The sequence below is a fragment of the Mustelus asterias genome, chromosome 1 (genome assembly GCF_964213995.1).
Source record: "Mustelus asterias chromosome 1, sMusAst1.hap1.1, whole genome shotgun sequence".
Lineage (NCBI taxonomy): Eukaryota > Metazoa > Chordata > Chondrichthyes > Carcharhiniformes > Triakidae > Mustelus > Mustelus asterias.
Genome location: NC_135801.1, coordinates 81,660,631 through 81,685,593, shown reverse-complemented (window position 1 = coordinate 81,685,593; position 24,963 = coordinate 81,660,631). Strand labels below are relative to the sequence as shown.

At 41.8% G+C, this 24,963-nt stretch overlaps 1 protein-coding gene across 6 annotated transcripts in view; it reads left to right on the top strand.

Moving 5' to 3' along the window:
- mapk10 (mitogen-activated protein kinase 10) overlaps window positions 1–24,088 on the top strand; it is a 127,633-nt gene extending 103,545 nt beyond the window's left edge. For 3 of the 6 annotated variants that reach the window (XM_078216026.1, XM_078215573.1, XM_078215666.1), the window contains 5 exons: window positions 4,920–5,102; window positions 6,661–6,785; window positions 12,210–12,273; window positions 14,395–14,472; window positions 23,949–24,088. In XM_078216026.1, the coding sequence (XP_078072152.1) occupies window positions 4,920–5,102; window positions 6,661–6,785; window positions 12,210–12,273; window positions 14,395–14,472; window positions 23,949–24,088 (590 nt within the window). Of the gene's footprint in view, window positions 1–4,919; window positions 5,103–6,660; window positions 6,786–12,209; window positions 12,274–14,394; window positions 14,473–23,943 lie in introns of all 6 variants that reach the window. The other 3 variants (XM_078215754.1, XM_078215848.1, XM_078215938.1) reach the window with 2 other exon arrangements.
- The last annotated feature ends 875 nt before the right edge of the window (window positions 24,089–24,963 follow it).

Here is a 24,963-nt window from a genome sequence, read left to right as displayed (position 1 = left end):
TCCTGAACCCCCTGCAACCACGTCTCTGTGATGCCTACCACATCATACCTGCCAGTCACAATCTCTCTCACACCGAGCTCATCGACAAATGTGGAATCACTCACACACCGAGCTCATCGACCAATGTGGAATCACTCACACACCGAGCGCAGCGACAAATGTGGAATCACTCACACACACTTGTACTCAATGCCACATCTGAAGATGAGCATGCCTTGTGCCTTCTTAATCACTTTGGCGCCCTATATTGCCACTTTTAGAGAACTGTGGACCTGCACATCCAGATCCCTCTGTATAATAATGTTCCAAAGGGTTCTGCCATTTACATTTTATAATATTCTCATCTTTGGTTCAAAGCAGATCTTGGAGTATAACTCAGTAAAAAATGTATTGCAATTCAATCAGGTCGTAAGAAAACCACTGGGTTTTCTATCCAAAGGAATAAAACTGCATCTCGAGAAGTTATGCCAAATATCTGTCGAACCATGTTCGTGTGTGTAGTTCTGGTCACCATATTCTAAAAACGATGTTGAGTCACTGGGGAAGGGGAAAACAAGACTTCCTCAGGTGATAGCAGAACTGCAAGTTTATACTCATTGGGAAAGAATGAACAGGTCAAGTCTTTTATCATTTGAGAAGAGGAATCTGAGGAATGACTTCATGGAGCCTTTTAGATTTTGCAAGGTTTTAGCAGACTTAACACAATGGGAATATTTCCACTTCCAGGAAAGAGCAAACTCAAGGCTATTAACGTAAAACTCCCACTCAAATTTAAAAAGAGAATTCAGAAGAAACTTCTTTACTCAGAATGTGGTGGAAATGTCGAGTAGAGGGGGCAGAATTTTACACTCCTTCCAAAGGGGGTGGTTCTGAGGCTGGGGGAGGTTGCCTGCCCCAACCCAGATGCAATTTCATGTTCCAGGGCCTTGTGGGGAGGGCGGGTGGGGGAAATCCCACCCTTTCACCTGTTTTGTTCTTAAGTGGCTACATAAGACTGTTATCCTATCCAGCCCCAATTTTTAGGCTGGCGGAGTATGTGTGGGGAGGGTGGGAAACGGATATGTCCACTTTTCCCCATGTTGGGTGGAAAGGGGAGGAGGGCATCTCACACTGAAGTCCTCCCCCCGCCCTCCCCATCCCTCAGAGTTTGAATGCCCTACCCCTCCCCGGGACATTGGCACTCCAGGTCCCCCTCCTTGCATGGCCTATCCCTGATGCCATTTTTCCACCCTGCTCCCAACCCACCAGGACGCCCCCTACTTCCCAAAACCAACCCCGCCCCCCCTCCCCCACCCCCCAAACTTGTGCTAAAAATGTCTACAGCTCGTGGAAACCAATTTGAATTGAGAGAAAGTTAGTACTTTTGGCTGAGGAAGTTGTTGAAAGGAAAAGGAATCCATGCATACTCGTTCAAATCTAGCGGGAAATCATGGGAGGTTATGACATGACATTAAAATGTCTGCACCTAAAAGAACCTGGCAGTCGACAAGCAAAGGCTATGATTTTCTGAAAAGGTACAATATTAAACTTGGTCTTTGAGGGATGAATTTATATTGGAATGTGGCAGAAATAAATATGAAACATCATCAAACAGGTGAAACATCCTTTGACTGTTTTTTTCATCCAAAGTGCCACTTTGAGATTTACCTTAATGTGAGAAACACCTCTATTGAGATAGGTAACTTTATTGCCAAGATCTACATCTACATCTAAGTCTACAATTCAGATGCTGGAAATCTGAAATAAAAACAGGAAATGCTAGATCAACTCAGCAGGTCTGGCAGCAACTGTGGAGAGGGGAACAGAGTTAATGAGTCCATGTAACTCTTCATTGAAGAAGAATATATAGCAGGACAGTGGTACTTAGGCCACCAATCTGTTCTCGGTCATATTGAGCACAGTGAGCATTTTATATGGGGATCCATGTACACAGATCACTAAGATGTGAGGGATAAATAATAACGAAAAAGGCTAATTAAATTCTGAGGTGAGATGACATGAATTATGTCTGTACACCCTGACATTTGGAAGGTTAAGGGTTGGGTGATTTGATGGAAATTTTCAGGAGTTTGAAAGGAAATGATAGAGTATCCAGGTCATTCAGGAGAAAAAGTTAGGCAACACTTCTTCACACACAAGGAGTGGTAAGAGTGTGGAACTCTCTGTCACAGAAAGCAGTAGATGCTGACTTAATTGTTGGTTCAGATTTTGCTGAGTTTGGGAATTAACCATTCATCTCGAGATAAATTGCACACTAACAAGCTGCAAGGTGCAGAATTCTTCTGAAGTCAGTTTGAATTTTGTGACCTTGACATGTGGCTTTCGTGAACAAGATGAGCAACAGAAAGACTGATCAGCAAATCAGATTGAAGCATCCTCACAGGATCGAGGGGCTGGGTGAGCTGTTCTGATCTTCCCGAGTACATTAAACAGCTGTTGAAACCTCCCCGAAGATCAATCAAGACTACAGTTACTCTGATGGACAAACATCAGTCAATGCCATTGCTGTATCTATTATCCATTCTCCACATGTTAAGTGCCCAGCTATTGTTACAATCACTTCCTTACTGCACATCAATGCTTGTCAGTTTGCCTGATCACAAACATCTATTAATATGCCTTTGTAGTATTACAATAGGCAGAAAGATATGACACAGTGCATATACAACCGGCATTAAGCATATCTGTTACATGAATTCCAAATAAAAGCAACCAGAACCTCCATTTTGATATCTGCGTCAGTTATTTTTAAGGGCAATCCTTTTGATCTGATTGGTTACAAATTCCACGCCTGCTGAAATGATGCAGTCAGCACCTTGAACCAAAGAGACACAAACTCACATTTAATAATGACTTTAATAAGCATAATTGAAATAATGAACACCCTCACTATGTACAACATCATTGTTGAAAGGGCACTATATTCATGATTTTTGTTCTGCAAACCTTTATTACTGTCCTTGTAATATGTCCAATGTTATACAAAGGAGGTATGTTTCTACATTTTAATATGATTTAAGTTACTGCTTGCTGATAAAACAGTCATATAAAAATATATCCAAGTAAACAGAGGAGTTTGTCAAATGTATTTTTCACAAAGCGAATGATATTCTGTTCAATTCCAATGGCAATTTCAGTCATCAATTTAGATCTTGTGAAATCGGATTGCTTTCTTCGAGTCGAAGATCAGGTTTGTGTATTTCGATAATGTTGTCAAGTATTGTGGGAGATTTTAGTAGATTGTTTTGGACCTTCACTTCAAAAATTGACTTCATGCAAACAAAGGTTGGTGTTCTTGTGATAGCCATACCAGCTCACTGTATCAAATGGCTTCATGTATAAACCTAGGGGCTGAGTTCAATTCTCAGCAGGGGTGAGAAATGGATGATTATGGCTTGGCCACCAATATACACATCCTGCTCAATTTTCTTTCCATTGAAGCTAATGAAAATCAAAATTGGGAGTGTATGAAGGGCGGCTGATCCGCTAATGCCTGTTTCATGCCCTCTCCCCACATTGCATTAAAAGTTAAATTGCACCTCCTTCATAGCATTTTTTGGCCTTGCAAACTATCACATAGGAGAACAAGCTTCCTTATATGTTATGCATTAAATATTAGGTGGACGAAGCAAGGACTGTATTCTATTTTTATATGTTTATATCCCTTCTTGGTCTCACCCCTCCCTGTCTGTGCAACCTCCTCCAGCTCTGCTATTCCATCCCCAATCTCTCTGCTCTAACCTGGCCCATGTTTATCCTCACCTTCCTTTCACTTATCATTGATGGCCATCTAACCAGGTCTCATCCTTCGGAATGCCCTCCCTCAATCCCTCATCCCCTGGTTCCTCACCTTTAACCAAGCTTTTGATCAGGCCTGCTCATATCTCCTTTTGTCTCTGCATTGATTTATTTACGAATGCACCTCTTGAGATGTTTTTCTGCATTAAAGTTATTACATAAATACATGTTGTTATTTTTGTAACATACCTGAGAAGACCAAGGTGTGTATACCTTGATTGTAAAGATGAATTGATGAGAGTACATGAAAATGACTCTCATGTTGGCACACAATTGAATTGGGAGACATCTCATAACTGAATTTGTTTCCCACCATGTAGCTGCCAGGGATACTGAAGATATTTCATCTTTTCTTTGAAAGAAGACATTTGCAGTATAATGGATTCAAAAGTGCAAACATCTGAGGTGCAGGCAGGCCCAGGTTTTGCTCATGTATTGATCTCTGTCCTAATATCCATCACAAGTGATGACAAATGCATTGTAAATCCATTTGAACTGCAAGAAAAATCTTTTCCAGAAAAAAAGTCCCGTAAAACACATCAAAAATTTTTTTTAAAACACTGGACGTTCTAATTCTTAACTGTGGGAATGTTTGCCCCACTATTCTAGCTGCAGAAAAAGATAAGAGGATTCAGTGCTCAAAGCTTACCTTTTGGAGTGTGGGGAAAGTTGAGAGTACAATGCTCAGGGGTCTACAATGTAACCTGTGGACGTTGACTAGATGCATATCCCAAAAAGGAGAAGACATTGCAAAATATTCAGGGTTACAACATATAGTGTAATATATTACAAAACTAATTGCAAATTATCATAAGATATTTCCTTTTCCTATTAATTAATGTTTGTGTATTTTTTTAAATCACAATAGCTAGTAAACTTTCATGAAACCAGAGGGAATAATTCTTTGGCCAATCTGCATGACTTTAAGGGTGTATATATCTAAAAAGGAATTGACTATAGAAATACCTCTGGAACTAAATATGACAAGAATGTTGTTATTACAGGGTATTTTAATACATTTAAAGCTTAAACTTGATTTATCTTTGTTCATCTCCTTCATCTTTAAGTGTAGCTCATCTTCTGGTAACAGTGGCAGATTTTCCTAAACTTCGTCAATTCAGATATTGATCAATGGAATAAGGTTATTGAGCAGTTGGGGACACCTTCCCCAGAGTTCATGAAGAAATTGCAGCCCACTGTTCGTAACTACGTGGAGAATAGGCCCAAGTATACAGGACACACTTTCCCCAAGCTCTTCCCAGACTGTCTCTTTCCAGCAGACTCGGAACACAATAAATTAAAAGGTAAGGCACAGGAGTAAGTACCAGTCTTCATTCGTTTATCAGAACAATTTGGCGGAAATAAACCAAAGAAATGCTTGAATGGAATCTCTAAATATCTGAACTGAAACTCAAAAACCCCAAACCTACATGTTTTAAAATTTGTTCTCATGAAAGTCAGTTTATTTAAAGTTTATTTATTAATGTCACAAGTAGGCTTACATTAACACTGCAATGAAGTTACTGTGAAAATCCCCTAGTCACCACACTCCGGTGCCTGTTTGGGTAACTGAGGGAGAATTTAGCATGGCCAATGCACCTAACCAACATGTCTTTTGGACTGTGGGAGGAAACTGGAGCATCTAGAGGAAACCCATGCAGACACACGGAGAACGTTCAAACTGCACACAGTGACCCAAACCGGGAATCGAACCCCAGGTCCCTGACGCTGTGTGGCAGCAGTGTTAACCACTGTACCACCGTGCTACTTAACCTAATTTTAGAGAACTATTCCTGACACCTCCTATCGAACACCACTTTTTATATTTTGTCAAACTTGTATGGTAAATCCCCACAATCATGCAATCGCTGCATGTTTGATTTATAACAATGCAGTAAAATGAAAACAACATGGGAAAGGCTGGAAATTTACAGCAGGGACATCAATAGCTTGTAATTATATCAAAGTGCAAGAGATTGAGGATGCTTTTATGAAAGGGAAGTCAGCTTCTCAATTTCCATGGGGCTAACATTGTCGTAAGTCAACCAGCAGTGTGGCCCAGCCCCATGGCAATCAGCCAGGTCCCAGATATGACACGTCCAACCCAAACTGCAAGTTTCTGTTGGAATCTGTTTAGGAAGGATCCTCTCTGTTAACCCCTAAGATGGTCACTCAAGCTGAAGTGGCCATGGGTAAGAGAAGGGAATGTCAGTCTCGTGATGATGAAAGCAGGTTGGGATGAGGCTTCTGGTTGTTGAACAGCTGGGTAAACCATTCCAGAGTTCACCCTCCATAGGTTGTTTGAGTAGTAAAAATGCGGCCCACCAGTGGTTTGCGGCCTGAGTCACGAGCTGGTCCCCAGTCAAAATCCTGTCCACATGACTTCTTAACAGCACCTTATAAGGAATAGCCATTGGAGCCAATTGCAGCATTTCCAAATGGTCAGCGCTACTTTTACCATATTTGCCTCCCCACCACACTTTCTCTTACAGGTTCCTAAGATGCACCTATGATGTTGTGGGTGCCCAACACTGCCGTGGTAATTGGGTGACCTCGTCCTGACCTCAGCAAGGTCCGGACAGAGTTGATTTGCACCCACTCCCGACACTAACTCCAACAATGCAGCACCAAGGGTTTTCTGCTGTCTAATGTATTGAAACTAGTAGAGGTTTTGAATGAAGAATTAGGGCCATTGCATAGAAGATGATCAATGCATAAAATATAAAAGGATTTTCATTAGGCATTTGAATGGGTTTCTCACTAGAAGTTACATTACAAGTTAAAAATGAAGGCAAATAGTGCTGGAAACAATATTGTGCGTGGATAGGAAATTGATTAAGAGTTTGGAAATATGTTTTGCAGCCAGCCAAGCCAGAGATCTTCTGTCCAAAATGTTGGTAATTGATCCTTCCAAACGGATATCTGTGGATGAAGCCTTACAACATCCATACATTAACGTCTGGTATGATCCAGCTGAAGTTGAGGCGGTAAGTCCTGATGTTTATTACTCCTGTACATTTCACAGTAAGAGGTATAAATACAGCCAAAGAATTTGAATCACCTTATCTGAATCATTCAGAAAGACAAACCTATGTGCTCACCACTGCATCCAATTGGCTCCTCAGTGACAGCGTGGGCTGAGTGATAGAGTCGACGAGGAAATGGGATGGGGAGATTTTCCAACACTGTTCCTTCACATCCACAGCAGTGCTCCCGGCCCACCACTCCGCTTGTCCATCATACCTTATTTGCATGGGACAGAGTGGGACGGGGAAAGCAACTTTCCTGGCCCAGTATAGCCAACCTCAGGTAAGACCTGCAAAGGGGCGGCAGGTTGGGATTGGACACACATACCACTTTGATCATCCCTCTCATACAGGTTCAGGAAATGTCAGACAGACATTTTCTCTCCTCCATGGAGTGGAGAAGGTGCATTGGCATTTTGGAACATTTAAAAAAAATAAACGTTGACCAAATGGATTTTTCTTCCCCAAATGGCGATCAGTTGTCCAGAGTCAGTGTGAATAGCAGAATAATGAACAGCCGCGTCCAAATGCAAAGGCAGGAAAAACAAGGTTAAGACAAGCATGTGTTTAACAAGATGTAGAAATAAAGTTTCTGGTCAGAGATTATGGTCTGAAATCTTTGAACTCAATCTTGAGTTTAGAAGCCTGTGAAGTTCGTAATTGAAAGATGAAATCTGGTCCTTGAACTGGAACTAAATCCCGATAAAATGTGACGACAATAAGAAAGATAAACCTCAATGATAATATAATGTTATCAATGTTAGAAGAAATTTAACTGCGTAGCAGAACAGCATGATGGCCAGGAAGCATGGAATTACAATACAGAATGATTGGCTATATTGTAAATAACTGGATGAGGGGAGCATACTCCAGAAGTGTAATAACATAACAAATTAGCTGGCTTTATAAACTTCTTGAACTTCATTCTTTGGCTTTCTAACATAATCTTGGTCTCTTATAGTATACCCAAATCCAGGCAATGTTTCTTTTCTCTAGGGGCCAAGTTTTGATTGCTTATTTCTCTTTGATTAGCCTAGATATTGTCTGAAGATGAACTAGAATGTTCAAGGAACTGTCAGATGAATCAATCTCTCCATTCACTATTTGTCAGTATTCACAAACTGTCAACTGCTCTCTTTTATTTCTGTAGAGGTTTTGGAGCAATTACAGAAGTTTTAAGAAAGTGAAGATAATTTGTTAAGGAGGACGTGAGTCTTTCAAGTAATCCTCAAAAGTTTCAAAGCCAACTTCAATTTTGAAAATCAAACAGAACTCCAGGTTAGAATGTAGATCCATCAATTTCTGCCTAAGTTAGTCAACCTGAGTTGCAGTTGGGATATCGCAATTGATCATCGTACCCTTGGACTCTTTCATGGTTTACATTCCTGATAGTTAAAGACTCATATGGCATGGAAGATGGCCATTTGGCCCATCAAACCCATACTGGCTCTCTGCAGAGCAATGTAGTTGGTCCCATTTCCATACTGTAGTCCCATAAGTCATGTGAAGATGGGATTTGGCCTGGGTTTGATGTCCCACCTGGAATGCTCCCAAGTATTTTCTAAACTCATGCAGAAAAATTAGCCACTTAGACAAATTGTTTGTTGCTTGGGAGTCATATCCCAGTCAGAGTCAATGCCTTCACAGGAGGAGAAACAGTGGGAATTTGCTTCATATCAGATAGATTTTTAAGGATCCACCGGTTGTTCAGCCCAGGATTCAATCTGCCCATTTAAAATGGGTGATAAAAGCAATGTAACTATGCAAGAGCAAGAGGAATCTTAAAGGCATGCAGTTACTTTGGGCGACACAATGGCACAGTGCTTAGTGCTACTGCCTCACAGCGCCAGGGACCTGGGTTCGATTCCCGGCTTGGGTCACTGTCTGTGTGGAGTTTGCACGTTCTCCCCGTGTCTGCGTGGGTTTCCTCCGAGTGCTCCGGTGTCCTCCCACAGTCCAAAGATGTGCAGGTTAGATGGATTGGTCATGCTAAATTGCCCCTTAGTGTACCAAGATGTGTAGGTTAGGGGGATTAGAAGGGTAAGTATGTGGGGTTATGAGGATAGGGTCTGGGTACGATGCTCTGTTGGAGAGTTGGTGCAGACTTGATGGGCCGAATGGCCTCCTTCTGCACTGTGGATTCTATGATAAACTCCCTCAGTATGCCCAGACAGGCGTTGGAGTGTGGCAACTAGGGGATTTTCACAATAACTTCATTGCAGTGTTAATGTAAGCCTATTTGTGACACTAATAAATAAACTTAAAACTTACTTTGTGTTCTTTTGAACACAGTAAGAAGTCTCACAGCACCAGGTTAAAGTCCAACAGGTTTATTTGGTAGCAAAAGCCACTAGCTTTCGGAGCAGTGCTGCTCCGAAAGCTAGTGGCTTTTGCTACCAAATAAACCTGTCGAATTTTAACCTGGTGTTGTGAGACTTCTTACTGTGTTTACCCCAGTCCAACGCCGGCATCTCCACATCATTATTTTGAACAGCCATTATTCTCTCGGGGTGAGGATGGAGGATGTTGAAGAACATCAACCAAGCAATGCCAAGGAGATCAACTGGTTGCTCCCCTCATTTTAGCATCAAGCATATCAGCAGTCTGGAAGTCCAGGCATCTTTTATCCCAGAGTAAATGAGAGGAGCTTCCTCTGCAGAGCTATCGCATCTAAACATACCTGCCAACGTACACAATAGATACAGTATGGTGCTGGTGGCAGTCAAAGCCATCTCCTCCCCCATCTATTATGCCTGTGCAGAACTAGCTTGAGGATCGCATGTAGCTTCATTCAATTTGCTCTCCATTGTTGTATCAAGCAAGTGACTGCAGCATCATTTACTTTATCATCTTTCCCAATGAATAAACAACATGTCGTGACTTTCCAATATCCAATAATTGCTGCATTTCCCAACACTACCAAAATTGTTGTAAGCACAATTTGGAAGGAAGCACTAACATTGTGAATTTGTGTGCTTGTGCAATTAAACTGCCACATTAGGTTGTTAAGGGAGGAGACAGTCACACTTGCTGCTGTTACTAAAGTGATGGGTTCATCTGGCCCAAAGGGAGCAAGTGTTCCTAGAGGGATTGCAGTAACTAAGCTAGAGTTTTCATTCACAGGCCAATCGCTTCCTTTTCTCTTTCACATTTTTGGCACAACAGGAACTACAGTCAGTGTGACTCTAGCACAGGGCATGGCATAAGAGGATCACCAAAAACAGGAAAGGGCTGTCAGTGGTGTCAGGTGACATATGCATGGTCTTAAACTCTGCTGCTCCATTACATGAGGGCACAGCAGCCTGGTAAAGATAGTGCAGGTAAGGAGGCTGACATTTACCAAGGAGGCATGACCGAGATATGCCATCGCCTTCTGAAAGATCACTGTATAATGAGTAAAATGCTAATAGCAATTAAAGATAGTGTGGCCTTGAGTTTCATGCATTGTGCGATTTCTACTCGAATATTGGTTGGGTGTAACATCATAGGGAAAATGTTAGAAACTATTATTAAAGCAGACAACTTAGATAAGTTCAAAGCAATCAGGCAGAGCCAATGTGGTTTTGTGAAAGGAAAATCATATTTAACCAACCTATTGGAGTCTTTTAAGGAAGTAACATGTGCTGTGGATAAAGGAGAACTGGTAGATGTACTGCACTTAGATTTCCGAAAGGCATTTGACGAGGTGCCACATCAGTGGTCACTGTGGAATATAAATCTCGTTGTATTAAAGGAAGTAACATATCGGCATGGATATTGGTTAGCTAACAGGAAGCAGAGAGTAGGCATAAATGGGCCTTTTTCAGGTTGGCAAGATGTAACAAGTGGTGTGCCATGGGGATCAGTGCTGAGATCTCAACTGTTAACAATTTATATAAATGACTTGGATGAAGGGATGGATGGGATGGCTGCCAAATTTGCTGCTGACACAAAGATAAGTAGGAAATTAAGTTGTGATGAGGACATGTGGAGATATAAGGGGTTAGGTGAGTGGGCAAAGATCTGTCAAATGTAGTATAATGTTGGAAAATGTCCATTTTGGCACAAAGAATGAAAGAGAGGTTTATTATCTAAATAATGAAAGATTACAGAGCTCTGAGGTGCAAAGGAATCTAGATGTCTTGTTGCATGAATTACATAAGGCTAGTATGCAGGTACAGCAAGTAATTAGGAAAACTAATAGAATATTATCATTTATTATATATGCTATTATCAAGTAAGGAGGTCATGCTTCAGTTATATACAGCACTTGTCAGACCACATTTGGAGTGTTGTGTACAGTATCAGTCACCTTATTTAAGGAAGGATGTAAATGTGTTCGAACCAGTTCAGAGAAGGTGTACCAGACTAATACCTGGAATGGGCAGGTTGTCTTATGAAGAAATGTTGAACAGGCTAGATTTGCATCCGCTGGAGTTTAGAAGAGGAAGAGATGACTTGATTGAAACATGTAAGATCCTGAGGAGTCTTGACAGGATGAATGTGGAGAGGATGTTTCCACTTGTGGGAGTATCTAGAACTAGGGGTCACTGTTTAAAAATAAGTGGTCGCCTATTTAAAATGGAAAGGGGTGAATTGTTTTCTCTCAGAGGGCCGTGGATCTTTGGAACTCTCTTCCTGAAAAGGAGGCTGAAGCGCAGTCTTTGAACATTTTTAAGGCAGAGGTGGATAGATTCTTGGCAAGCAAGGGGGTGAAAGGTTATTGGGGGTAGGCATGGTGCAGATTTGAAGTTACTATCAGACCGGGCGCAGTGACTTGTGCATCTTCTAAGACCTGTCCTCTACTGCAGCAAACGCAGCTCCAGAGTGAGGCTCCTAAGCAACAGCAGACGATGCACAGCACAAACCAGCATCTTATGAAACAGAAGACTGTCACTAATGGCTGACTGCTGTGCACCCAAAACCCAATATGTCGCTCTTACTGGCTTGTGAGAACAGTAACATCTTTAGATCAGCTAACCCAGCATAGGAAACCAATGAACCATAAATACAATAAACCAGAGAAAGCCACTCTGAACTCTATACACACAGTATGGTGACGGATAACACTGCTGATGGGAAGAAACAAAATCCAGAGACAAAGTGAAACATTTTCATTAGTATAATGCTTTTTGAGCTGTCAGCTAGCTCTTTTGGGGCTGCATCAGTTGTTTTGCAGCTGTTTGTCATTGTTTCTGGGTTCTGTAGGTTGGCATGTATTAACTCACTGTTAACCCATTGATAACACAGGAACAGGAATTTCTAAGGTATAATAATTAATAATGCAGTTTGGGCATGATTTTAAAAAGTAGATAGTTTTGTCTCTCCTAATGAGGAATAGAGAGATGGACAAAAATGTACATTTTTATATTATGCGATGTAATATATGTGTCCTTTGTTTTGTAGCCTCCTCCCCAGATCTATGATAAACAGCTTGATGAGAGAGAGCACAGTATAGATGAATGGAAAGGTAATGTGAAACTCTGGTTATAATTATGATCATATGCATTTTGATAATCTTACATAAAAACTTCCAAGCAAGATGAATATTACCATCTTCACTAAATTGTGAGAAATGACGGATAGATAGGTGTAAATTAATCGAATTGAAAATCAGTGCTTTCTATAACAGCCAGACTTAATCTGCAGCACCAGTGCTGTGCCTGAGCACAAGTTGAAAACCTACCGCGTTATATTTACTGGGCGGGATTCTCTGGTCTTGTCCGTGGTGGGACATGTTGCGAGCGAGAACGGAAAATTTGGCGTTCCAGCCAAAACTCCATTCACTCTCAGCAGCACCGGAAAATCCCAGCCAAAAACGAGGATGCAAGATTTTAGCCACTGCCTGTAAACATACAGTAAGAAACAAAAGATACATGTTTACAAGGATACAAGCAATACATGTTTAAGTTATTGCTGATACCGGCCGCTATTAAGTGAAACGATGTACACATAGAATTTATCCCAAAGGAGCAGAATGTAGTAAATAGGAATGGGTTATTGAGATTACTAAAGAGACCCTTGATTTCAATGTCAGAATGATTCGTCGGCATCACACTACAGACTTTTAAAATAAAATGGCTCCTGCACTCCCTGTGACAGCTGAAGCCCTAACCTCAATTCAATCACATTATAGACGGGGAGCAGAGCATTGAGGGAAAAAGATGAGGTTGAATTTCCACAGAATTGATAGTGGGCCACATGGCTCAGCCCATCATTCCAAGCTGCCCACTGAAAACCCAATACCAAATCCCATGAATGGGGGATGGGACTTTAAATATTAGAGGCAGGTGCCCATTCCTTTAGTGGCAGAATTGGACCAGCCATCTCATGGAGGAGGCACAAAAAAGACCTGCCTGAGCAGGAGTAGCCAAGAGCCAGATTTTGCACAGTAGATCGGATAGATCTCCCCCACCCTCACCCTCACCCCAAGTAAGAAACAAGAAATTTCCTTAAAGGGTAAGCACTTGCTTTCTCCTTTGATAGGGCCTTCAGTAGGTCCAGATCAGAGCCTATGATGACTCTTGCAAGAGTATACGCCCTGCTCAGTATATTAGAACATGCTGGCTGAAATTCCTGAGGTAAACTTGGAAGGTTCCCAGCCATGATGCCAGATTTGCTGTGTAGCACGATCATAATAGAATCCCTACAGTGCAGAAGGAGGCCACTTGGTCCATCGAGCCTGCACTGACAACAATCCCACCCAGGCCCTATCCCCATAACCCCATGTATTTACCCTGCTAGTCCCCCTGACACTAAAGGGCAATTTTGGATGGCCAATCCACCTAACCCACACATCTTTGGACTGTGGGAGGAAACCAGAGCACCCAGAGGAACTCCACGCAGTCATGGGGAGAAAGTGCAAACTCCACACAGACACAGACAGTCACTCAAGATCGGAATTGAACCTGGGTTGCTGGCACTGTGAGGCAGCAGTGATAACCACTGTGTCACCGTGCCGCCCTTTGAATGATAGAGTCTAATTTTTAAACTTAAGTTCAACGTGGTGAACACTCAGCCAACCCTTCCACCCGAAATGATGGACCCCCTTCCTGAATTGAAGGAAGGTGGGGGCACAATTTCAGATCCCCCCCCACCCCCTGCCGCCCCACCCCACACACACACATTCTCCATTCTTGAAATTATTCCTCTAATCTTCCTTGCTACAAGGTAGCCTACAGTTACTAAGCAAATAGGATTCACAACCATTATCTGCCACTGATGATGGGTACACTTTTGCCCTAAACCATGTTGGGTCAATGTAATACCTTGCTAGCGTCAAACGAACTGATTCCTAAATAGACGGGCCAAGATCCAAAGATAATGTGATCTTGCCTGCCAGGAGAAACATGCATGTCAAAGTGATTGAAACACCAGGGTACTGGTTAACGTGACTTGTGTAAGTACTGAGTGCCTGCTCACGGTATAGATGACTAAGTTGGTCAATGTTCGTGTTCACTCTAGGTGTAGCCTGTGTAGATACTGTTATGGTAATATTGTTTCTGTAGTAAAAACCCCCAAGAGTCATCACTGCTAGAATAAAATTCAATAAATAAATATGCTAGATTGACCTGACTCCTGTTTTTGACAGAATTAATCTACAAGGAGGTGATGGATTTTGAGGAGAAAACTAAAAATGGTGTTGTGAAGGGGCAGCCGTCTCCCTCAGGTAAATCCAATAACCCTGTACACAGATAGTAAGGTTGATTCTGAAATGTTATTATATATATAGCCTATTCGGCCATTTTCCATTGTTTCTATTAGTACATTCCAGAATTGTGTTTAATCATCAATTTAAAGTTTTCTGCAACTGAAAGCTTATTTGTTTTATCGTAAATCACCAGAAAAGAACAAAAATGGCACTTCAGTAAGCAAGGTAACAGCACAAAAAAGAAGATTGGAGCATTGCAGATATTTCTAACATGGGGCTGAATCTCCTGCTCCATGGATGGTGGTTCTTCCATTTCTGGACTGCCTTTCTGGACACTAGAGGGCAGTGAATAGTTTGCAATGCAGTGATTTCCTTCTCTCAGAGTGTATTAAATACAAACAGGCACAAATGAAGAATTCACATAACCGATGCCGTAAAATATGCCTTTACCAATGTGTTTGAAATATTTTCAGATTTTTCACATTTTCCACTCGTGTGACAACTACCCCCTCATCAACTTTGTCACTTTTTTCAGGATTGGGCATTGCTGCAAATGTTGGAAATTTTTGTCCATAAGTAAGCTCCAACAAATTAATAATTGAAATGTGCAGGTTAACTGGTGGGGTGGAGTTCATCGTTAATTCCAGTGAAAAAGTTGATACTCTCATATCTCCTTTTGGTCGAAAATTAGTTAAAGAAGGAAAATATCATCCCCAAGTGCTTTTCTGATTTAGGGCTCTGTCATATGAGGAACATTTTCACTTTCCTGTCCCTTTGCCTTTAAAAGCTTTCCATAAATATAACTTAAGCAATCTTGTTTGAAGTTAAATAAATTTTCGCTTTCTTTAGAAATTCATTTTAACCTTGATTATGGTTTTCATGAAGATTAATTTTTAAGCTATTTTTCTCTTTTTTCAATCATTTTTGTCAGGCTATCAGATCCCTCTGTTATCTTGATTTTTTTTTCCCCCACACCTGATAGGATGGGTAGGTTAAATGTAATTAACATTTTGAGGTGGAAAGCTTATTAATATTTCCAGTATTCATCTAGTTGATTCTGCCCACTCGCATGCCCACCCTCAGCTGAGAGTCTCCAGTCTTGCCTGCATTATAGCAAGGAACAGAAACAGATGAATTGGGGTAGACCTTGGCTGGGATTCTCCGACCTCGCCCGCGGCTGGGATTCTCTGGTCCCGCTGCGGTGAATGAACATTTGGCTGAGCGCCACGTTCTCCATTCTCGCTGGCAGCGGTGGTGACATCTGAGAATTCCGGACTTTGTGTGATAAAGCAAAACAGGTGTTGGTGAATCGGCAGCCGTTTTATATCTCATCTGATCTTTATTTACATTGAAGTCGATGGAAATTAAAACCAGGTGGGTTGTGTAGCTTGGTGCTGAGTGGATGTCTCTCCTTCCTCTTTGAGCCGACACATTCACTATGCCACCAGCAAAATATTTTTTGCATTTAAAAAATAGTCGGTTGAGAGATGAGATGGTGGCTTGTCTCCTGCAGTGGCTGAAACTTCCCAGGCAACTGCTCAAAATCAAAGGGTTGTCCTGAAGGTCCTGATTTAACTTGGGTCTCCTTGTGATGTTACAGCTGCTAACTCATTAGCAGCGTAATACATCGGCACTTGCTGTTTAAAGAATGGCATTCCGAAAATAATCCGAGAAATATCAGGATGTTATGATAATTTTTGTGAACATTTAGTTTTCAAAAGCTCTCTAATGCTCAGCCACCCTTTTAAGCTCAAATATAAGCTGCTATAAAGTGCAAGATTTATCTAAAATGTAACGTCCTTGTTACCAACAGTTCAGGCTGGGGGGAGAATAAAGAGTGCTTACAAGTACATGTTTGCCACAGGATTTGAAAGGCCAGACTGCAAGATCAGTGACCTACATCACTCCACAAGTTAGAGTGCCCCAATGGTGAAACAATTACAAATATATACAGTACTGTCATATTTCATTCACAAATTATCATTGAATGTGATTGTAGTACAGCAGTGTTCCATTTCTATACTGTAAATATATAAAAAGGAAAAGCAAATTGATGAACAGTTGGCATTTTCATATTTGGGGGGAGAAACAGGAAAATGAAGTACTATAAGAGATACCACCCCAAGTAAAAATCATAACAATATTCACCTTTCACTTCAGGGGTGCATCTTTAAGAGGACATTGTTTACAGAATCACAGAAGCGCAGAAGAGGCCCTTTGGCCCATCGAGTCCGCACCGATGCATGAAAGGTCCTGGCCTACCTACCTAATCCCTCTTGCCAGCACTTGGCCTATAGTCTTGAATGTTATGGCGTGCCAAGTACTCATCCATGTACTTTTTAAAGGATGTGAGGCATCCCGCCTCCACCACCCTCCCAGGCAGTGCATTCCAGACTGTCACCACCCTCTGGGTAAAAAGGTTTTTCTTCAAATCTCCCCTAAACCTCCCACCCCTCACTTTTTACTTATGTCCCCTCATAACTGACTCTTCAACTAAGTGAAACAGCCGCTCCTTATCCACTCTGTCCATGCTCCTCATAATCTTGAGCACCTCAATCAGGTCGCCCCTCAGGCAGCATCCTGGTTTAAACCAAGAGAACTTCGGGTAACCTTACTCATCACTTTCTCTGAGCAGGGAGCCATGCTCAAAGAGGGAAGCAATTTCACCTCATCTCAATCCTAAATGACCAACTACTTATCCTGAGACTGTGAGCCCTAACTCTCGACTATCCAACCAGGGGAAATAGCCTCTTGGCATCAATGCTGTCAAGCCCATTAATAATTTTATACATTTCAATGAGATCACCGCTCACTCTTCTCAATGCCGGAGAATCTAGGCTCATTCCACTCCATCTCTCCTCTTTGAACAGTCCTGAGTTAATCCAGTCACCATCAACTTCATTGCTTTTTGAAAAAGTCGCTGACGGATCTTTCCTGAACTCAGCTTGCTATATTTCACAGTGGGGCGTTGTTGAGTTCAGGAATGCTCAGAGTGGAGGATGAAGAATTTTTCTTCTATTGCCAGGAGACTGCATAATGATACCCCATTCTGCTGAAGTGCCACATGTCCAGAAGAATGTCACTCAGGGGAAGTGGAGTGACAAATGGCAGGTGAAATTTAATAAAGGGAAGTGTGAAGTGGTGAGAAGAAGAGAGGCAATATAAGCTAAATGATCCAATTTTTAAGGGGATGCTGGATAAATCCTTGAAGGCAGGGCAAAACCACTAAAATTATACAAGAAGCTGAGCTTTATAAATGAAGTAATATAGCACAAAAGCAAGAAAGCTGTGCTAAAAATGTATAAATCACTGAATAGTTGTCAACTGAAGTATTGCATTCAATTCTCTTTAGAAAGGATAGCAAGGTCTTGGAGAGGCAGTAGAAGAGATTTACTAGAAAGGTATAGGTTCTTTTTAAAGTGTACCTTCATGCACAATTTCCTTCTGTTTGGGTAATAGTGGGATGGTGGTGGGAAAATTCTTGGACTGATTATCAGCCACATCATGAACATTCCTTCCATGATCAACAAGTTTTGGCATGGGACTTGAACTCTGAGCATCTGATCCAGAGGTAGGGATGCTGTCACTGAAACCAGAAACCTCCATCAGAGATGAAGGACTTCAGTTATCATAGAATCTTAGAATCCCTATATTGCAAAAGGAGGCCATTTGGCCCATCCAGCCTGCACTGACAACAATCCCATCAGGCCCTATCCCTGTGACCCCAAGTATTTACCCTGCTAACCCCCCTGACACTAAGGGGCAATTTAGCATGGCCAATCCACCTAACCTGCACATCTTTGGAGTGTGGGAGGAAACTGGAGCACCTGGAGGAAACCCACGCAGACACGGGGAAAATATGCAAACTCCACACAGACAGTCACCCAAGGCTGGAATTGAACCCAGGTCCCTGGCGCAGTGAGGCAGCAGTGTTGTTTAACCACTACTACCGTGCCACCCTCCATCAGGGAGGATGTTATGAGAGGAGACTAAAGAAGTTGTTCTACTTGGAGCAGCAATGGTTAAGGAGTGAGTTAGTAGAGCTGTTATTTGGCAGCTTGATCTAAATAGAGGGAAACTGTTTCCACTAGCAGGAGGAACAGTGACCTAAACTGACAGTGACAGGGACACAGATTTCAAATAATTGGCAAAAAAACATTGAAAATTAGGAAAATATTTTTTATTAAGGGAGTTATTATTATATGGACTGCATTGCATGAAATGATGGTGCAAACTGATTCAACGTTAACTTTCTAAAAGTGAATATATACTTAACCATGAGAGAGGGAGGACTAGGGGAGTGAGACTAAATGAAAAGTTTTTCAAACAGCTTGATGGACCAAATGGCCTCCGTCAATGCTGTGTGATTCTATGATTCTAAGTATTCTAAAATTGTATCTACAAGGATTTATATACAGATATGTACATGAAGCTATTGTATGTTTTTATCCCATGGTGCTTGCAGAAGCAGTCAATTGGTATAGTAAGATTTTCTAGGACGGTTGAGTTTGTGCTGGGAGCAATGTGAGATTAAGGACTGGAGCAGTTTGTTCTTGATCACTGCAGGGTCCAGTTTACTCTAGAAACAAGAAGACCCTATTACCTGTTAAAGGTCATTACAGTGAAAATGTAAATCAGGAGAAATGGAAAACAGGTTGCTCATTCATTATTGCCTGCTTTACACTAACACAAAGTCAACATAAGCCTCAAGATCTTAGAGTAAAAGATATTTTAAAAAAGGATCTTTCTGAAATCCTGAAGACCCCACTTACTGTGTGTGGAGGTAACTCCTCAAACAGTGACTTTTACTTTCTGTTGATTTTTCTAACAGTTGCTTTGATTTCCCCAAAAGTTAGAGGAAGTCTAATAACTGCAGTTCATGGAATTTTTCTGAGAGTTGCTTTTAGTTCCACTGTAACAAGTTAGCCTAGGGTCAACCAACATCACTAAAACAGATTACAACTGGACCTCTAGAATAGAATTATGATGTTCTCAAAAAATAAATTAATTAGATTTTGATCCAGTTTGTTTATAATAAATGACATTGGGTCTCCAGCAGAAATAAATAAAATAATGTTAGTACCTATACAGCTAACTATTCAATGATATTTCTTATGGTGGCTATTTAATTCGAACAGAACAACTCTATGGGCCTGATTTTACCAAAACGGAATCGCGGTAAATTTGGGCGTCGTGCCTATACCGCGATCTGCACCCAATTCCGAGCAGATCACGGCTTTACCGATACCCAATTCGGGCGCGGGTCCGGTGCGCACCCGAATCGGGCGGCCTGACGATTTAAATGCATTTGCATGCATTTAAATCAACTTAATGAACCGCGCGCCCAACTCTACCACCAAATCCCACTTTACCGTCTTCTGGCCCAATCCGCTTCCGCGCTGTAACCGACCTGTAAAATAAAAGTCTGAAGTCGCCGCTGCAGCCTCTGAAGAGCGGGGTCAGAGACTGCAACGGCTCTCTGACCCAGGTCATCCTCTGGTCGTGGCAGGACGGGAGTGGGAGGAGGAGGGGAGATGTGATGTCTCATCCCTGGAGGGGGGGAGGGGGGGGGTGTGGGAGGGGAGGAGGTGTGATGTCTCATCCCCTGGTGGGGGGGGGGGGGGGGGTGGGAGAGGAGGGGGTGTGAAGTCTCATCCTATGGTCGGGGGGTTCTGCTGCGTGTCTGTGGCCGATCCCTCCTGGCACCATCACTGCTACACTACCAGCCACAGATTACTCTTCCCTGCAGGTGCGAGAGAGCAGGAGAGATGGCTGTGGCTGGTAGTGCACCAGTGACGGTGCCAGGAGGGATCGGCCGCAGACAAGCAGTGGAACCCCCCCGACCAGAGGATGATATGTCACACCCCCTCTCCACCCTCCCCAGGGGATGACCAGTCACTTTTGTAATGTAGGGAAACATAACCACCAATGTGTACACGGACAAATATATGAATTAGGAGTGAGAGTAGGTCACTGAATCCTTTGAGCCTGCTCCACCAACACAGCAAGATTTTTTAAATTCATTCATGGGACATGGGCGTCGCTGGCTAAATATATATTTCCAAGTCAGGATGGTGAGTGACTGGAGGGGAACTTGCAGGTGGTGGTGCTTCAATGTATCTACTGCCCTTGTCCTTCTAGAAGGAAGTGGTCATGGGTTTGGAAGGTGCTGTCTAAGGATCTTTGGTGAATTGCTGCAGTGCATCTTGTAGATAGTACACACTGCTGCTACTGAGCGCCAATGGTGGAGGGAGTGGATGTTTGTAGATGTGGTGCCAATCAAGATCTCAAACAGCAGCTAGAGAATCTGTTTTAGTGATGTTGGTTGAGGACTAAATATTAGCCAGGACACCAGGGAAAACTTCCTTATTCTTCCTCAAATATTTGTACAGTGAACCATGGAATACATATTTATCTCAGTACCTGTTGCAAGAGAGCCCACAGTCCCTACCCCCTGCTACAATTATAATTACTACCATCTGTCAAGGACACTTATATTAGAGCCATACAGACTCTGGCTCTTCCTTCAACTCTGCCTGAAGCTGGCTAGATCAAATGAATTGAGGCTTTGCGCAGATCAGTGATCTCCTAGAGCCTGGTCCCCTGTACCTCAGTAGGAATGCTGTGCTGTAAATTAAGGTCAATTATATAGTGGGAGTGGTAAAGGATGCAGTCTTTCCTGATGACAGCACCTGTATACCTTTGCAGCCCTCCTCACTGAATAAATTTCCCATTCTAATGTCAGCAAACTGGGCCAGATTGCCCGAGCAGGGATCCAATTATTGCAGTCTGAACCTTACCCCTTTCAGGGCTGACCTCCTACAGATAGGAGATCACAAACATTTTTGGAGCCCTGGAATGACCACAAAAACTTCCTCCTCCAATGTTGTAGCCACTAAGGATCATCTTAAAATGTGTAAAAGAACACTTTGCACAGACCAAAATTTTGCAGGCCTTGGTACAAGCCATTGAACCCAGAATGGTATTTGAGACTATTCCTTTAGTGGCAGGTGACTTTGCAATGTTTGGTGACATAAATAGCAACTTTGAGTAGTGATGGTATTTGGCTTGTAGTTTGGAAAGAGTAAGACAGATGTTGGGAATGACTGGGAAGCAGGGATCTTCAATGAGCTGCTGTCAGACAGATCTGGCTGGGGATAACTATCGAGACAAATTCTGCTTCTTTATAATTTTCTATGCCTCAACTTTCTCATTCATCATGCAGCAAGTCACCCTCCAATGGTAGTTCTATGCTGTTGCCCTCATTGCAGAGCAGGTACATGCAGCACATCCTGAACAGAAGGGACCCTCCCTTTGGACCACATTGGAGGAAGCCCCTTCTCTTTCCTCTCTTCTCACTCTGTATGCTTCTCTCTGATTGATCCTACACAAATACCACAATACATTCTGTTGTTGCTATGCTTGAAGGATATTGCTTGGAAACCATGAAGCAGTCTTGTATTAAGTTACAAAGAAGTCTTTATTAACAATGCTGTTCTATGTACATATTTACAGTAGGTATATTAGGTCCCTACACACTGCTACTCATCTCTAGATTGACCTTAGCTTTAGATCATGTGCCATCATTGTGTGGGTGGCATTGTATGCAATCTCTTGTTAACCCTTTATGTTCCAGATCATTCTGCTATACTTTTCTCTAGTCGCTCTTCTCTTCCACCTAAATTTCTGTGTGGTGACTCCAGTAATCTTTTCTAGTTGACCCATAGATCTGACATGTAAAGTTCTGTTGCAGAGAGTGGTTTCCTAAGAGATGTCATCAGCTAGTTGTGCAGCCAATAGCCCTCATCTCCAAGTAACCAGGCTTCCTCTTGCGGTGTAATGGACAAACAGTGGGAATAGATATTGCTATTCTTTTGCTGTCATTGTGTCAAAATCTTGGAGCTCCCTACCTAACATCACTCCCCACCTCTACCACAAAGACTGCAACAGTTCAAGAAGGTAGCACAATGGCACCTTCTCAAGGGCAATTAGGGGATAAATACTTGAAATAAATGAATTTCCCACATTCCGTGAATTAAAAATAAAATTGCTTCCTTGACATTTCTAAATGCTTCAATAACTCTAGCGAAAGATTAGAGCACAGCCTCCACTGTGCAGAAGGAACATTCCCATTACCTGTTAGAACAGCACACAGAGGACAACCAGAAACTCTAAGATATCATGTGAAGTTAGCCGAGACCTTAAGTTTTACATTTGAATTTGGCATTGGTGAGCATAAGGTATTTCACTCCAGGTATGATTCAAGTGACACAGTAAGCAGGTTTTATCAAACAAAGTTTATTTAGGAACGCAGTTAGAATATAACAGAAAGAAATAGCATGACTTTTACAAATTACAAGATTTAAACATGACACAGTATAACTCCTAACAGCTAGCTATCTCTGTTATTCCAAAGTAAAGAAATATGCCACAGACATGCACCTTTCTTCAGAATTAGCACGAAAACAAGTATGCTCACGTGATGTTCAGCTTTTTAACACTTTTGGACAATGAACACGACAGCCATTTTCAGAGAAGGATATAGCCTTCAAACAGTACAACCGCAGAGAAGTAAACTTAATCTCTGGCAAATTCCAATACTGCTGCCTCTCTCAGCTTCAGGCTGCTTCTGAAAATGCAACTAAAAACTGGAATGCTTTGTGAAAAATGGCTGTCGTCAGTCACATGACAACCTGTCAATCACCCCCAACCAAGGTCGACTTAGCAATCCCGGGGAGCATTAAAACCACAGAACACTGCATTAGTTCAGATTAAATCAACATGATATCAATTATACAGCTTCAGTAACAATAAAGGACATGGGCTACAGACAACATGGTGCCGACAAAACATCCTGCAGAGAAACATGATTAAAATACATTTCTTAAAGATACATTACCATCACATATTGTACAGAGAATCAACAAACTCTCTTGCATTTGCATCATGTTTGTTGGCTGGATTGTCACCAGTCATTGAAAAGTGAATTTTCAAATGTGAAGGCATCAGGCAGGTGCGCATCTGTCAACAGAAGGTCATCGCACCAGAGGATTGATGGGGTTGATTAGCTTCCCAGGGTAACTGAGTGTGCCCATGCACAAGTGACTCAAAATGGTCTTTGATGCTGTTTCGTTCACAGATTATCCCTTAAATCAGAAACAGCCACTCGGAAAATTACGAGCTTTGAAAGAATTGAACACTTTTTTCTGTATCTTTCTCTTCTGGATAGTGGCCTAGACCAGCTAAAGATGGAAGTCTCACACTGCAACCCTATGGAATATGATCGGCCAATGTTTGGTGTCAATGTAAAGCTGAAACCGTTTAGCATTATCACAAGTATGAAAACATGCTTTTGGCAGGAAATACAACAGGAGCTCAATTTTTTCTAAATGGGCTCTGTAGTATGCATGTCCTTTAATAAAGAGGAAAGAATGTAGTCCTTATGAAACTGTGTTCCCGGATTTTATGGCTCTACTGTTAATTTCTCAGCACAGGTGCAGCAGTGAATAGCAGCGAAAGCCTTCCTCCATCCTCATCAGTAAACGACATCTCATCTATGTCAACCGATCAGACCCTCGCGTCCGACACTGACAGCAGCCTGGAAACTTCAGCAGGACCGCTTTGTTGCAGGTGACTAACCGTCTGCCTGCGGAGCCCCTTCTTCTTTAGAAAATGATGCAAGTACTAAATACTCAGCGCACCTCTCTGGAAAAGAACTATTTAAAAAGGAACGTGGAAGTACTGATGCTAAAATATTATGTCAAAATGCTTTGCTTATACCTCATTCCAATGAAACTAATGCTCATTAAGAGTATTAGGCAGCATCATTTCACATGTAAATATGTGACTATAAATAAGCTCCCTGTGGCACTTGCTTTGGCAACGCAAGGCGAGCGGGAAAGATGCAGCATTATAGTTAAAACTAAATGCACTTTCGTCTCCTTAAAGTTGCAATATGTGTCCCTTCTTCCACTTATTATGTATTTGCTGACTATAAACACCTTGTAGAAATATAATCCTATAAATGGCCATATACATATTACCTACCAAAAACTTCATGGAACTCATGCTTCATGACAGTAACTATGAAAATGACAAACAATGCAATTCTATTAATCCTTTGAGCATTGAATTTCATTGTAGTTTAAAACACAAAACAAAAATTTATTTCTGTAAGTCTAATTAAAGGGACATCCAAAAACACAAACCATTTCTGACCATGCATAGACTATAAACTGTAATGTTCCTTTTTTTGTTTAGAAACATTATGGCCTCCATGAACTGTTAAAGGGTTTATACGTTTTCTCTCTGGCCCAATTGGGCTGCAGTTTAAGTTTGCCAAATACATATAATTTACAAAAATCTTATCGTAGTTGACCAATTTTCATAAAACGTACCAATGTCTGTGGGCTGATGTTACGTTATAAATGGTAAGGTGGTGGCTATGTTCTGTTATACTTTCTGTCATTCATACAAAACTAAATTGAAAGCCCTTTTAATAAATTATGA